The 12,916-nt window shown below is 34.0% G+C and overlaps 1 protein-coding gene across 1 annotated transcript; it reads left to right on the top strand.

The window, feature by feature from the left end:
• The first annotated feature begins 11,505 nt into the window (after positions 1-11,505).
• Positions 11,506-11,944, top strand: LOC123250491 (nuclear transport factor 2-like). Its single transcript, XM_044679571.1, has 2 exons — positions 11,506-11,784; positions 11,840-11,944. The coding sequence occupies exons 1-2, from the start codon at positions 11,506-11,508 to the stop codon at positions 11,942-11,944; spliced, it is 384 nt and encodes a 127-aa protein (XP_044535506.1).
• Positions 11,945-12,916: the final 972 nt, after the last annotated feature.

The following is a 12,916-nucleotide window of genomic DNA, read 5'->3' as shown; positions in this document are numbered from 1 at the left end:
CTCTTCTGATTTCAGTTTCTTCATCTGTAGGAGTTGGACTAAGGCGTTGGGCTTCCATTTCTTAATCTATTTTCCCATGAAAAAATGAAATCTTTGATAGAGTATGTAGTTTTACATGTCTTAGTTTTCTATACTAAATCTGGAAGGATTATGGTGTTGAATAAAATATTGATGAAAAAGTTAAAATACTATATGGTAAAATTAAATGAAATAACATTTTGGGGTTATATTATTTTATAATAGTGTGGAGTGTTATACTTTATATTGTTCTGAAAAGCTGTTCCTGTTATTAGTAATCTAGGCTTAAGCACCAAATACATATAATTTATCATTGCTATAGAATATGTAGAATTAATAAATTATATTCATAGCACATGAACTCAAGACAATATATTCTATGTAATAAATTCATATCAGTATGGACTTTAGATTGGAGCATTTTAAAGATGTCCTGGACCAAAGGGGAAGTCAATTTTCTTCTCATCTTTAAACTTTTAATCTTTCTTTCCTAAAATGAAGTATAATCAAGAAGAAGCCTGGACTGACAGATGGCACCTGAAGCCAGGAAGACGCAGATTTCAACTTGGCCTAAGAATCTCAGGCCTGGAGGCAAAAACATGTATGTTAGCAGGTGATGGTTTTAAGAAAGGTAGTTAGAGGCAGTTAGAGATTGCAGGAAAGTGTACAATAGGTATAAAAAGAATGAGATGTTCTGGTTTGGCTAGAAGTTAGAGTGAAGAAAGCTGCATAGAAATACATAAATCTCAACTGGTAAACTGGCTTAAGATTGCATAGTAACTTTAATACTGGTCTAAGTATTTTGTATTTATTATATAGCCAACAGAAGCACTGAAGATTTTTTAAAGATCAAACCTGTATCTTAGTACAATTATTTTAACAGGTATATGAAGAAGGATTAATTAGGGGAGAAACTACATACACAGAAGTTCTTAAATAAATAAGTTCTTAAATACTTCAAGGAAAAGTGTTGTGGTCCAATTGACAATAATTGGAGAGAAGATAGGGGAGACACCATGATAGAGAAGAAGTAATGTTGAATTTAGAGTAAAATCTGAGTTTCTAATCACAATCTTTCTACATTTGTGATTTTGGTCAAGTTACTTTTCCCCAGACACACCAGATTAAAATGAGAAGGTAAGACTAGGTGATCTTTTATGTCATTTCTGCCACTGAATTTCTGCTTCTATGAATTTCTTATCCTGAAGACTCATTTACTAAATCAAAGAATCTGAATTGGTAGAGGTGGCCCTACAATCCTATTTACCAATACAGACCTGATTACAAATATTCCCTTTATTCTAGAAGCACAATCACATCAAAGACGTTTTGTTCAGTACTTTTATATTTTTATATTTAATAATTTGTTCTATTTCCAGAAGACATTTCTCTCTCATGAGAACCTAGAATGATTCCAGGTTCCCAGTAAAGTCATAGCTACTTCTGGGCAGCCATTTTATGGTAATTTTGAAGGATCTTAGGTTAATATTTCCTATTTCCCTATTGCCTCCTTCCAAATAGCAATAATTTCTATGGTTATTTTTAAAATACTAACATAGAAATAAATCATTCTTTATTTGATAAATGATCAAAAGATATAAAGAGGAAGTTTTCAGATGAAAAATTCAAAGTTATCTCTAGTCATATGAAAAACTGTTCTAAATCACTTGTGGTTAGAGAATGTAAATTAGAACAACTCTAAGGTACCACTTTACACCTATCAGATTGACCAATATGGCAGAAAAGAAAAATTATAAATGTTGGAAGAGATGTGGGAAATTGTGACCAATGCACTGTTGGTGGAGTTGTGATCTGATCCAACCATTCTGGAGAACAATCAAGAACTATGGCCAAATGGCATTAAAACTGTGTATATCTTTTGATTCAGCAATAGTACTTGTAAGTCTGTATCCCAAAGTGATGAAAAAAAGTGGGGCGGGAGGAAGACCTTTTTATTAAAAAAAGTATTGCATCTTTTTTGTGGTAATAAATAATTAGAAATTGAGGAATGCCTGAAAAAGTCGTGGTATGTGGTTGTAATGGAATATTACTGTTCTATGAGAAATAACAGGAAGGATAATTTCAGGAAAAGTTGGAAAGAATTATGTGAACTGATGCAAAATGAACAGGAACAGAAGAACATTGTACGTAGTAACAGCAACATTTTTTTTTTATTCTCAGTAAAAGTGATCCAAGAAAATTCCAGAGTCTCATGATTAAAAATCTGCCTCAAGAGGTGGGAAAAATGATGTAGTCTGGATCAGGCCACTTTCTTCTTTGTTTGTTTGATTGAGATCTCTTACATAAAATAACTGATATGGAAAAATATTTTATATTACTGAACATATACAATATATATCAGATTGCTTACTATCTAAAGGCAGCAGGAGAGGATAAAGGGAAGGAAAGAGGGAGGTAGAGAGGGAGGGAGAAAATTTGGAACTCAAAACTTGAAAAAAAGTTAATTTTTTTACATTTAATTGGGGAAAAATAAAATATAAATAAATTCTGAGTACATAAAATAACAGACAAAATATGAGATCAGTAAATGGAATCCCCATTTTTCTATGGCCAGAGAAGAAAAAACAAAATAAAACACAATTGTTTTTTGTCTTGTGTAAAATATTTTTTAGAAAATATATTCTATGTGTAATGTAGAAAATGGCGGCATGGAATTCCTGCAAAAAATACAGGGTCAAGCCTCACCTAGAATTCCAGGGGACCAACCTGTTGTTGTTCAGGGTTCTCATCCTTAGCCTGTTGTTTTATATCACACCCCTTCTTTGTTGCGACAGTATTACTTTCAAATACAGGGTATTGCAAAAGTGTTAGTGAAGTTTAAAGTTATTATTAACAAACATTTGTATGAATATGTGCATATTTATATATGATTATGTATATATTCCACTTGTTTCATTGGGGGGGGATAAGACTAAAATCCCATTAGCTGAAAAGCCATTAGAGTAAGGAAACAAAGAATTAAGTAGTTTGAGACTAAATTGGTTATATTAAATCTACCACATACTATAGAAGACTAGGCAGCACTATTGGCTAATAGGATGTCATTTGCTTTAAGTATCCAATTTATTTCCTAAATGCTTATGTAAAAATTTCATTTAGTTTGAATACTACTTTAATTGTAAACTTAGGAATTAGTTTGTAGACTGATGGTCTGAACCGTGTAGGGTAATGGTGATAAAAATGAAATGACCTATTTCTAATTTCTCATCAGGAAATAGTACTATAATGATTTTATTTACCTATCAGAGAGAATAATAAGGCTTATAACACATTTATATAGCAATTTATATATAGCTAAGGTACATTCTTCTCCTTAAAAACCAAAATGAAATATAGAATCTTATATTTATATGACCCTCCAATTGAGTTGAAATGAAGCTTCTACTGTGTTGGAGGCACTGGCCTAGATGTTAGTAATATAAAGACAAAAATTAAATTGTTTTAAAAAAACCAACAAAAAAGTAAATATAAGGTAATTTGAGGAGAGAAAGAGTATGCTAACCAATTTGATAGGGGTTGAAGCATGAGAGAGGTCAAGGACAACCTTCTGGAAGAAGTAGAACTTGGATTTAGCCTTGTAGAGAAAACTCAGTTCAATTTTTTAACTTAATTTTTTAAAATGTTTCCAGATTACATGTTGATATAATCTTTAATATTAATTGTCTGACATTTTAAACTCCATGATATCTCCCTCTCTTATTCTTACCTGTCACCCCTTCCCAAAAAGGCAGGTAATATGAGAGAGATTATACTTATATAAGACATATTTCCCAGTTCATTGAGTTGTGAAATAAGACAAATTTGCTCACATTGGAGGAAAAATTCATGGAGGAAAGAAAGTGAAGTATGGCATTTTCAATCTGCATTAGGACTCTGTTCTTTCTATAGTGGTGCATATCCTTTTTTCACCATAAATCCTTTGGAGGTATCCTGGATCACTGCCTTATTGATAATAGTTAAATCAATCACAGCTGATTATCAGAAATTATTGTTCTTACTATGTTCTGTTCATTTCACCCTGTGTCACTTCAAATAAGTCTTTCTAGGGTTTTGGGTGGGTCATCGTTTTTGTCATTTCTTAAGGTATAATATTGTCATTTATTATAATTACAACTATTATTATTACATTACAATTCAGTTGAAATTTATTAAGCTATTTTATATTACAATCATATACCACAACTTGTTTAGCTGTTCCCCAATTGAAGGACATCCCTTCAGTTTCCAGTTCTCTACCACCACAAAAAGAGCTGCTATCAATATTTTAAAACATATATTTCCTTTTCCTTTTTTCCTTTATCAACTTAGGAAATAAACCAAATTTAATTTTGGGTCAGAAGGTATACACAGTTTTATGATTCTGAATATAGTTCCAGATTGTTCTCTTAAATGATTGGAGCAGTCCACAGTTCCACTAATGTGTGTGTTCCTTTTTCTCCTCATCCCCATCATTTTTCCTTTTCATCTTTTTTTGATAGGTGGGAGATATCTTAGATGTCGCGATTTGTATCTTTAACCATTAATGATTCAGAGCATTTTAAATTATATATAGCTTTGATTTATTCATCCAAAACTATCTATTCCTATCTTTTGACCATTTATCAACTGGGAAATGGTTCATGTTGTTATATATTTGACAAAGTTTTCTATATATTTCAGATATTAGACCACATTTGTAGACCAAAAAGTCTACAAAATTTTTTGTCCCATATTATTGTTTTACTTCTAACCATGGTATCTGAATTATATTTTGAAGGGAGCTGGCAATTAAGAAGTGGAAGCAAAGAGTAGATGTATTTCAAACCTAGGGAAAAGTATGTGCAAAGACATCAGTTAGTCAGTGATGAAGTATCATCTTTGGAGAATAGATAAAAGGCCAACTTGAATCAATCCAGAAGGGCATGTAAAAGAATAATCACTAAAATGACTAGAAAGGCAAGTGGCAATCATATCAAGAAAGGCTTTCAATGCCAAGTAGAAGGAGGTATGCTTACAAGTTCATCAATTCTTCCCTATTTTCCCATCTCTGTCACATGGATTTTTCCCAGATAAAGATCAAACATCTGAAATATATATATATATAACACCTGTCAAATATTTTATTTTGAAGGCAATAGGGAATAACTATAGATTTTTAGTATCAGTGTGACACGATAAAATCTGTATTTTTGAAGCATCATTTTAGCAGAAGGGTCGATTGGGCCATAATAGATTTTGATAGATGGCAACATACTGAATACTTACTCTGAGAATCCAGTTTTATAGGGGGCATAGTCAATATGGTGGCTTAGTATCAGTGAAAATTTTTCTAGCAAGTTTTCCAAAGCAATCTTTAAAAAGCACCTCAAAATGACAGGAGTCAAAAACCAATAGAAGGATGGAGTGACAGGGCTCTCTCACTGAATACTAGTTTAAAGGTGGGAAGAGAAAGTTGACTTTCATGGAGTAAAAAGGGTAAGGCGGCATACAGAGGAGTGTTGGGCAACGACTCCACCACCTATGTGCCAAGTTCTGAGCCTGGGCATAAGCCAAATATGGGATCCTGGGATCCTGGACACAGCAAAAACAGAACACCCCATACCCAGACCCAACTCTTGAAGTCTCAAACCCTGGCACCAGGCTTCAGTGAAGACAGGAACATAGCTTTTGGCTCTTTCAAGCCTGTACTGCTGTGGCTAAGACCTAGTCCTAGAGAAAAGTAGCTTAATATGCAGAACCTACATACTCTGCTGGAGAGGAGAAAGAACCATCAGCTTTCAGAATTCCCAATCCACAGGCAAAAAAAGGCGAGGTAAATTAGCAAAAAAGCAAAAGAAACACCTAAACTTAGAAAATTTCTATGGAGATAAAGAGGGGAGTACAGAGTCAATAGGAGAGTGAGATTCAAGCAACCACAAGCAAAACTTCAAAGAAAAATGGAAATTGGTCTCAAGTGAATAAAGAACTGAAAAAGTAATTAAAAATCAAATAAGAAAGGTAAAAGAAAAGTGGGAAAAAGAAATGAAAGTAATGCAAAAAGAAAACAACAGCTTAAAAAGCAAAATTGGTCAACTGGAAAAAGTGACAGAAATCCAATGAAGAAAAGCATTCTATGAAAAGTAGAATGGACCAAATGGAAAAGGAGGATCAAAAGTCTATGGAAGAAATTCATTCTTTAAAAATTAGAATTGGGCAAATAGAAGTTAATGACTTCATGAGACATCAAGAAAAAATAAAATAAAATCAAAAGGATGAAAAAATAGAAGAAAATATGAAATATCTCATTGAAAAACAACTGACTTGGAAAATAGATCCAGGAGAGATGCTTTAAGAATTATTGGACTACCTGAAAATCATGACCAAAAATTTAAAAAAAGCCTAAATATCACTTTACAAGAAATTATCAAAGAAAACTACCCTGATATTTTTGAACAAGTGGGTAAAATAGAAATTGAAAAAATCCACATATCACTTTCTGCAATAAATTCCCTAATGAGAACCCCCAGGAATGTTATAACCAAGTTCTAGAGCTTCTAGGCCAAAGAGAAAATACTGGAAGCAGTCAGAAAGAAACAATTCAAATATCATGGAACTCCAGTCAGGATTACACAGAATCTGTTGGCTTCTATATTGAAAGACTTGAAGACTTGGATTTATGATATTCTGGAAAGCAAAGGAAATAGATTTACCACCAAGAATCACCTACTCATCAAAACTGACTATATTCTTTCAGAGGAATGATCATTTCATTCATGGTTATTTAATGAAATAGAAGATATCCAAGCATTCCTGAAGAAAAGACCAAGCTTAAACAGACTTCTTTTTAAACTCTTACCTTCTGTATATTGGCTCCTAGATGGAAGAGTGGTAAGGGTAGGCAATGGGGGTCAAGTGACTTGCCCAGGGTCACACAGCTGGGAAGTGTCTGAGGCTGGATTTGAACCTAGGACCTCCTGTCTCTAGGCCTGACTCTCAATCCACTATGATACCCAGCTGTCCCCTTAAACAGAAATTTTGATCTCCAAATACAAAATTCAATGAAACATACAAAGGTAAATAAGAAAGAGAAAAAAATAAGGGCTTCAATAAGGTAAAATTGTTTATATTTTTATATGGAAAGACAATATCTGTAATTCTTAAAAAATGATATTAATATTATAATAGTTAGAAGAAGTACATGTAGACAGAGGGTGTAGTAGTAAGCTGTTTAGATGATATGTAAAAAAATCAATGGATAGATACAAAGTGCACTAAGTGAAATGGGATGATAGAAGTAAAATGGGGTAAATTATATCACATAAAAAGGCATGGAGGGCAGCTAGGTGGCTCAGTGGGATGAGAATCAGGCATAGATATAAGAGATCTTGAGTTCAAATGTGGCCTCAGATACTTCCTAGCTGTGTGACCCTGGGCTAGTCACTTAATGTCCATTTCCTAGCCCTTTCCACTCTTCTGCCTTGGGGCCAATATAGTATTTATTCAAAGAGAGAAAGTAAGGATTTTTTTAAAGTATGGGGTGGGGAATCTATTTCAATGGAGGAGAGGATGAGGGTGATGATGGATAATACTTAAACCTTACTCTCATGGGAATTGATTCAGAGAAGGAAGAATAGCCAGATTCATTGGAGTATAGAATCCTATCTTACCCTATAGACAATCAGAAGGGGAATAAGAAAGGAAATGGTGGGAAGGGGAATAATATAATGGTGGGAGAAGTTTGGGGGGAGTAATTAAAAGACCCTATACAGAAGTAGGATGGGAATAATAAGATGGTGGGCTAAGAAAAAGAGATAAGTAGGTGGGGAATAAGAAGGGGAATAATATAAGGGAATATATGAAAGGATGATTAACAGCAAAACAATGGTGTGGATGGAAGGAGAAAGGGCAGGATTAAAAGAGGAAATAAAAAGGAGAGGAATACACAGATGTAATCATAACTGTGAAAATAAATGGAATCAACTCACCCATAAGATGGAAGTGGATAACAGAGTAGATTAAAAACCAGAATCCTATCATATGTTATTTACAAGAAACACATTTGAGGCAGATAGACACACACAGAGTAAAGATAAGATATATGGAGGAGAATATATTGGACTTCAACTGAGATAAAAAAAAAGCAGGAGTAGCAATCATGATCTTAGACAAAGCTATTAAAAGAGTTAAGGAAGGTAATTACATCTTAATAAAAGGCAATATAGATAATGTAGAAATATCAGTACTTAACTTCTATGCAGCAAATGGTATAGCATCCATATTTTTAAAGGAGAAACTAAGGGAGTTAAAGGAGGAAAAAGACAATAAAACTATACTAGTCAGGGACCTCAACCTTCCCTTATCAGAACTAGATAAATCAAACCAAAAAAAATAAGAAAGAAGTAAATAAAGTGAATGAAATTTTAGAAAAGTTAGATTTAATAGCTCTATGGAGAGTATTGAATAGGGATAAAAAGGAATATGCCTTCTCTTCAGGAGAAATGGCATGTATACAAAAATTGACCATGTATAAGGGCATAAAAACTTTACAATCAAATGAAGAAAAGCAGAAGTAATAAACACAACTATTTTTTCAGATTGTAATACAATAAAAATTATAATCAATAAGGATTCATGGAAGGTAAATTAAAAATTAATTGGAAACTAAATAACCTAAATTATTTTAAATGGATGGGTCAAAGAACAAATTATAGAAATGATCAGTATTTTCATAGAAGAATAACAATTAGAAGACAACATAATAATATCAAAATGAGGAGACAAAAAATAATATTAAAATTAATCTGGAATTAATGGGATACAGCCAAACCAGTACTCAGAGGAATATTTATATCCCTGAGTGCTTATATCAATAAAATAGATAAAAAGCAAATCAATGAATTGGGCATACAACTAAAAAATGCTAGAAAAAGAACAAATTAAAGGTTCCCTATTAAAAACATAATGGGAAATCCCCAAAATGAAGCAAAAAATTAATAAAATTGAAATTAAAAGAACTATTAAACTAATCAATAAGAGTAAGAGCTGGTTTTATGAAAATACATAATAGAGTATTGCTAATATGATTCAAAAAGAAAGAAGAAAATTAAATTGCCACTATCAAAAATGAAAAGGGTGATTTCACCTCTAATGAACAGGAAATTAAAGCAAATATTAGGAGCTATTTTGCCCAACTAAAAGACAATAAATCTGATAATCTAGGTAAAATGGATGAATATTTTAAAAATGTAAATTGCTGAGATTAACAAAAGAGGAAATAGAATACTTAATCTCATCTCAGAAAAAGGAATTGAACAAGCCATCAATGATCTCCCCAAGAAAAAAATTCCAAAGGCCACATGATTTCACAGTGATTCTATCAAACATTCAAAGAACAATTAATCCCAATACTATACAAACTATTTGGCAAAATAAGCAAAGGAGGAGTCCTACCAAATTCTTTTTATGACACAAATATGGTGCTGATACCTAAACCAGGAATAATAAAAATAGAGAAAGAAAATTCCAGGCCAATCTCTCTAATGAACATAGTTGCAAAAATCTTAAACAAAACATTAGCAGAGCCCACAGCAGTATATCACAAGGATTGTTCACTATGACAAAGTGGAGTTTATTCTAGGAATACAAGGCTGGTTTAATATTAGGAAAACTATCAGCAAATTTGACTCTATCAATAACCAAATTAACAGAAATAAGATGATTATCTCAATAGATGCAGAAAAAGCCTTTGATAAAATACAACACCCATTCCTATTGATAACACTAGAAAGCACAAGGATAAAAGGTTCATTCCTTAAAATAATAAGTAGTATTTATTTAAAACCATCAGCAAATATCATCTGCAATGGGGATAATTTAGAAGCCTTCTCAATAAGATCAGTAGTGAAGCAAGGATGCCCATTATTATCACCATTATTTAATATTGTACTAGAAATGCTAGTTGTAGCAATTAGAGAAGAAAAATAAATTGGAGGGATTAAAGAATGCAATGAGGAAGCTGAACTATCACTCTTTACAGATGATATGATGGTATATTTAGAGCAGTGACTGGCAAACCTTTTAGAGATGGAGTTCTGGGCCCCACCCCCATCCTACTCCCCATACCAAGTGCCATGCCCAAGAGAGGGAGGAAGTATTCTCATTGGGCTGCTAGATGGAAGGGTCGGTGAAGTGAGGAACATCTTCAATGAATGTAGAGGTGGGGGAGAAGAGTGGTGGGATCTCTATGGTCCCCTCTAGCAATTCAGTCTGTGAGCCACCCACCTTACCTCCTGCGTATTCCTATTGGGGTGTTGGGCAGAGGGAAGCTGATGTGAAAAAATGTCTTCAGGCACAGTGGAGAGGGAGAGGGGAGGAGCTCCACCCACATCCCTCTGCTTTCTAGTAACAAACTCTGGAGGTGGGGAAGAAGGTAGCCATGTACCCACAGAGAGTGCTTTGCCTGCCATCTTTGGGAACCATGCCATAGGTTTGCCATCACTGACTTAGAGAATCCTAGAAAATCAACTAAAAAGCTAGTGGAAATAATTATTTAGCAAAGATGCAGGATACAAACTAAACCCACATAAACCTTCAGCATTTCTATATATTTCTAACAAAAATCAGCAGGAAGAGAGAGAAAGAGAAACTCCATTTAAAAACAATCTAGACAATATAAAATGTTTGGGAATCTATATTTTATGAACACAACTACAAAACACTTTTCATACTAATAAAACTAGATCTAAACAATTGGAAAAACATGAATTGCTCATAGGTAGGACAAACTGAGATAATAAAAATGACAATCCTACCTAAATTAATTTACTTATTCACTGCCAGACCTATCAAACTACCAAAAAACTATTTTATAGAACTAGAAAAAATAATATCAAAATACATCTAGAAGGACAAAAGATCAAGAATATCAAGGGAACAAAAAAAAGTGTGATGGATGATGACTTAATAGTTCCAGATCTTAGACTGTATGAAAAAGCAGTGATCACCAAAACAATCTGGTACTGGCTAAGAGATAGAAGGGTAGATCAGTGGAATAGACTTGATGGGCAAATTTTTTAAAGAGGGGCCAAAGGAAAGGAAATGCTCATCTGTCAGTCTGTTTCTAAGGCAACTCCTTCGAAGTTTCATTGTATTGTATCCTACTCATTGTATTCGTCAGATTAGGAATAATGGCTGGATAGAACATTTCAGGGGGCTGCATCTGGCCCATGGGCCATAGTTTGCCCATCACTGGACTAGGGTGAATTTTACTTCAGCAATCTGCTGTTTGATAAACCCAAAGATCCCAGATTTGGGGACAAGAACTCACTATTCCACAAAAACTGCTGGGAAAACTGGAAAACAGTATGACAAGGACTGCAGTGGACTTAGGGTGGGAAAGGGAAGGGTGGGAGGAATAGTTGCTCCTGGACCATGCTCAGTTGCTGCCACCACCACTACTGCTGCCATCGTACCAGTCCATCTGTTTCTGATGCTAGGTGCAGTTCCAGAATGGGAGACAAGCTTGTTTGGGAGCAGATTGGATTCAGCTTTGTGCAACATTACTACCAGATATTTAATAATGGCAGAACCCAATTAGGAGCAGTATATATTGATACATCTTGTCCTACATGGGAAGGGCAGCAATGCCAAGACAAAGCAGCCATCATGGAGAAATTGTCTAGCCTTTTATTTCAGAAAATACAACATAGCATCACAGCTCAGGACCACCAGTCCACCCCTGACAGCTGTATTCTCAGTATGGTTGTGGGACAGCTAAAGATAAAGAAAGTGAGACTCAGAGAGGTCAAATGACTTTCCCATAGTCACACCACAAACTGATGAGGATCCCATCATGGAATTCCACCAGATCTTTCTATTAAAGAACATCAATGATGCTTGGGTCTGCATCAGTGACATGTACAGGCTAGCACTGCACCACTTCGGCTGAAACTCCTTTTCCCAAGGCACCCACTGTGTTTTCTTCTCTCTCCTCTTCCTGATATTATTCACATTTCCTCTCTTCAGCACCCTCAGAAAACTCCAAATATCGTACACAAGCCTGCAGGGCCTCGGTGGGCAGACACCACGGTGGGGGCAGAATCACTGTTTGAGGGTGCTGTGCATGATATTTGGATATTAGACTAGCTGCATCTGAATGAAGAAGTTTGTGTTGTACCAGCACATGCCTTAGAAATACTAAGTAATGCGAAATGTTGTCTTTTTTTTAAATGTGATGACAAGTTGCTCTAGTAACGCAAAGAAATGAAGGAGAAAGCAGCAGCTATGTGTGAAGCCAGTTGATTTGTTCAGATATTCCAATGCCTCATTACACACTAAAACCATGAAAATTTTCTTAACAACAAAAAAAGGAAGAGAGTATGGCAAAAATTAGTTTTAGATCAATATCTTACAACTTATACCAATAAGAGTTCAAAATGACTTAAACAGGAAGTCACATTATATAAGTAAATTATATCTATGATATTATATTAGATCTATGATATTATATCAGATCTATGGAGAAGGGAAGAATTTAAGACCAAACAAGAGTTAGAGAATGTTATAAGATTTAGAATTAATAATTTTGATTATATTAAATTAGGTTTTGGACAAAGAAAGCCAATGCAACTAAGATTAGAAAGGAAGTAACAAACTAGGAAAACATAACAAATTTTTCTGATAAAGGTCAAGTTTTTCAAATATATAAGCACTAAATCAAATTTATAAAACCTAAGTCATTCTCCATTTGGTAAATGGTCACAGAATATGAATAGACATATGGAAAAATACTCTAAATTCCTCTTGATAGAGAAATGTAAATTAAAACGATTCTGAGGTACCACTTCACTTCTATCAGATTGGCCAATACGACATAAAACAAAAATATTAAAAGCTGGAGGGAATGTGGCAAAATTGAGAC

The sequence above is a fragment of the Gracilinanus agilis genome, chromosome 5 (assembly GCF_016433145.1).
Source record: "Gracilinanus agilis isolate LMUSP501 chromosome 5, AgileGrace, whole genome shotgun sequence".
NCBI lineage: Eukaryota > Metazoa > Chordata > Mammalia > Didelphimorphia > Didelphidae > Gracilinanus > Gracilinanus agilis.
This window is presented reverse-complemented; position numbering and strand designations above follow the sequence as displayed.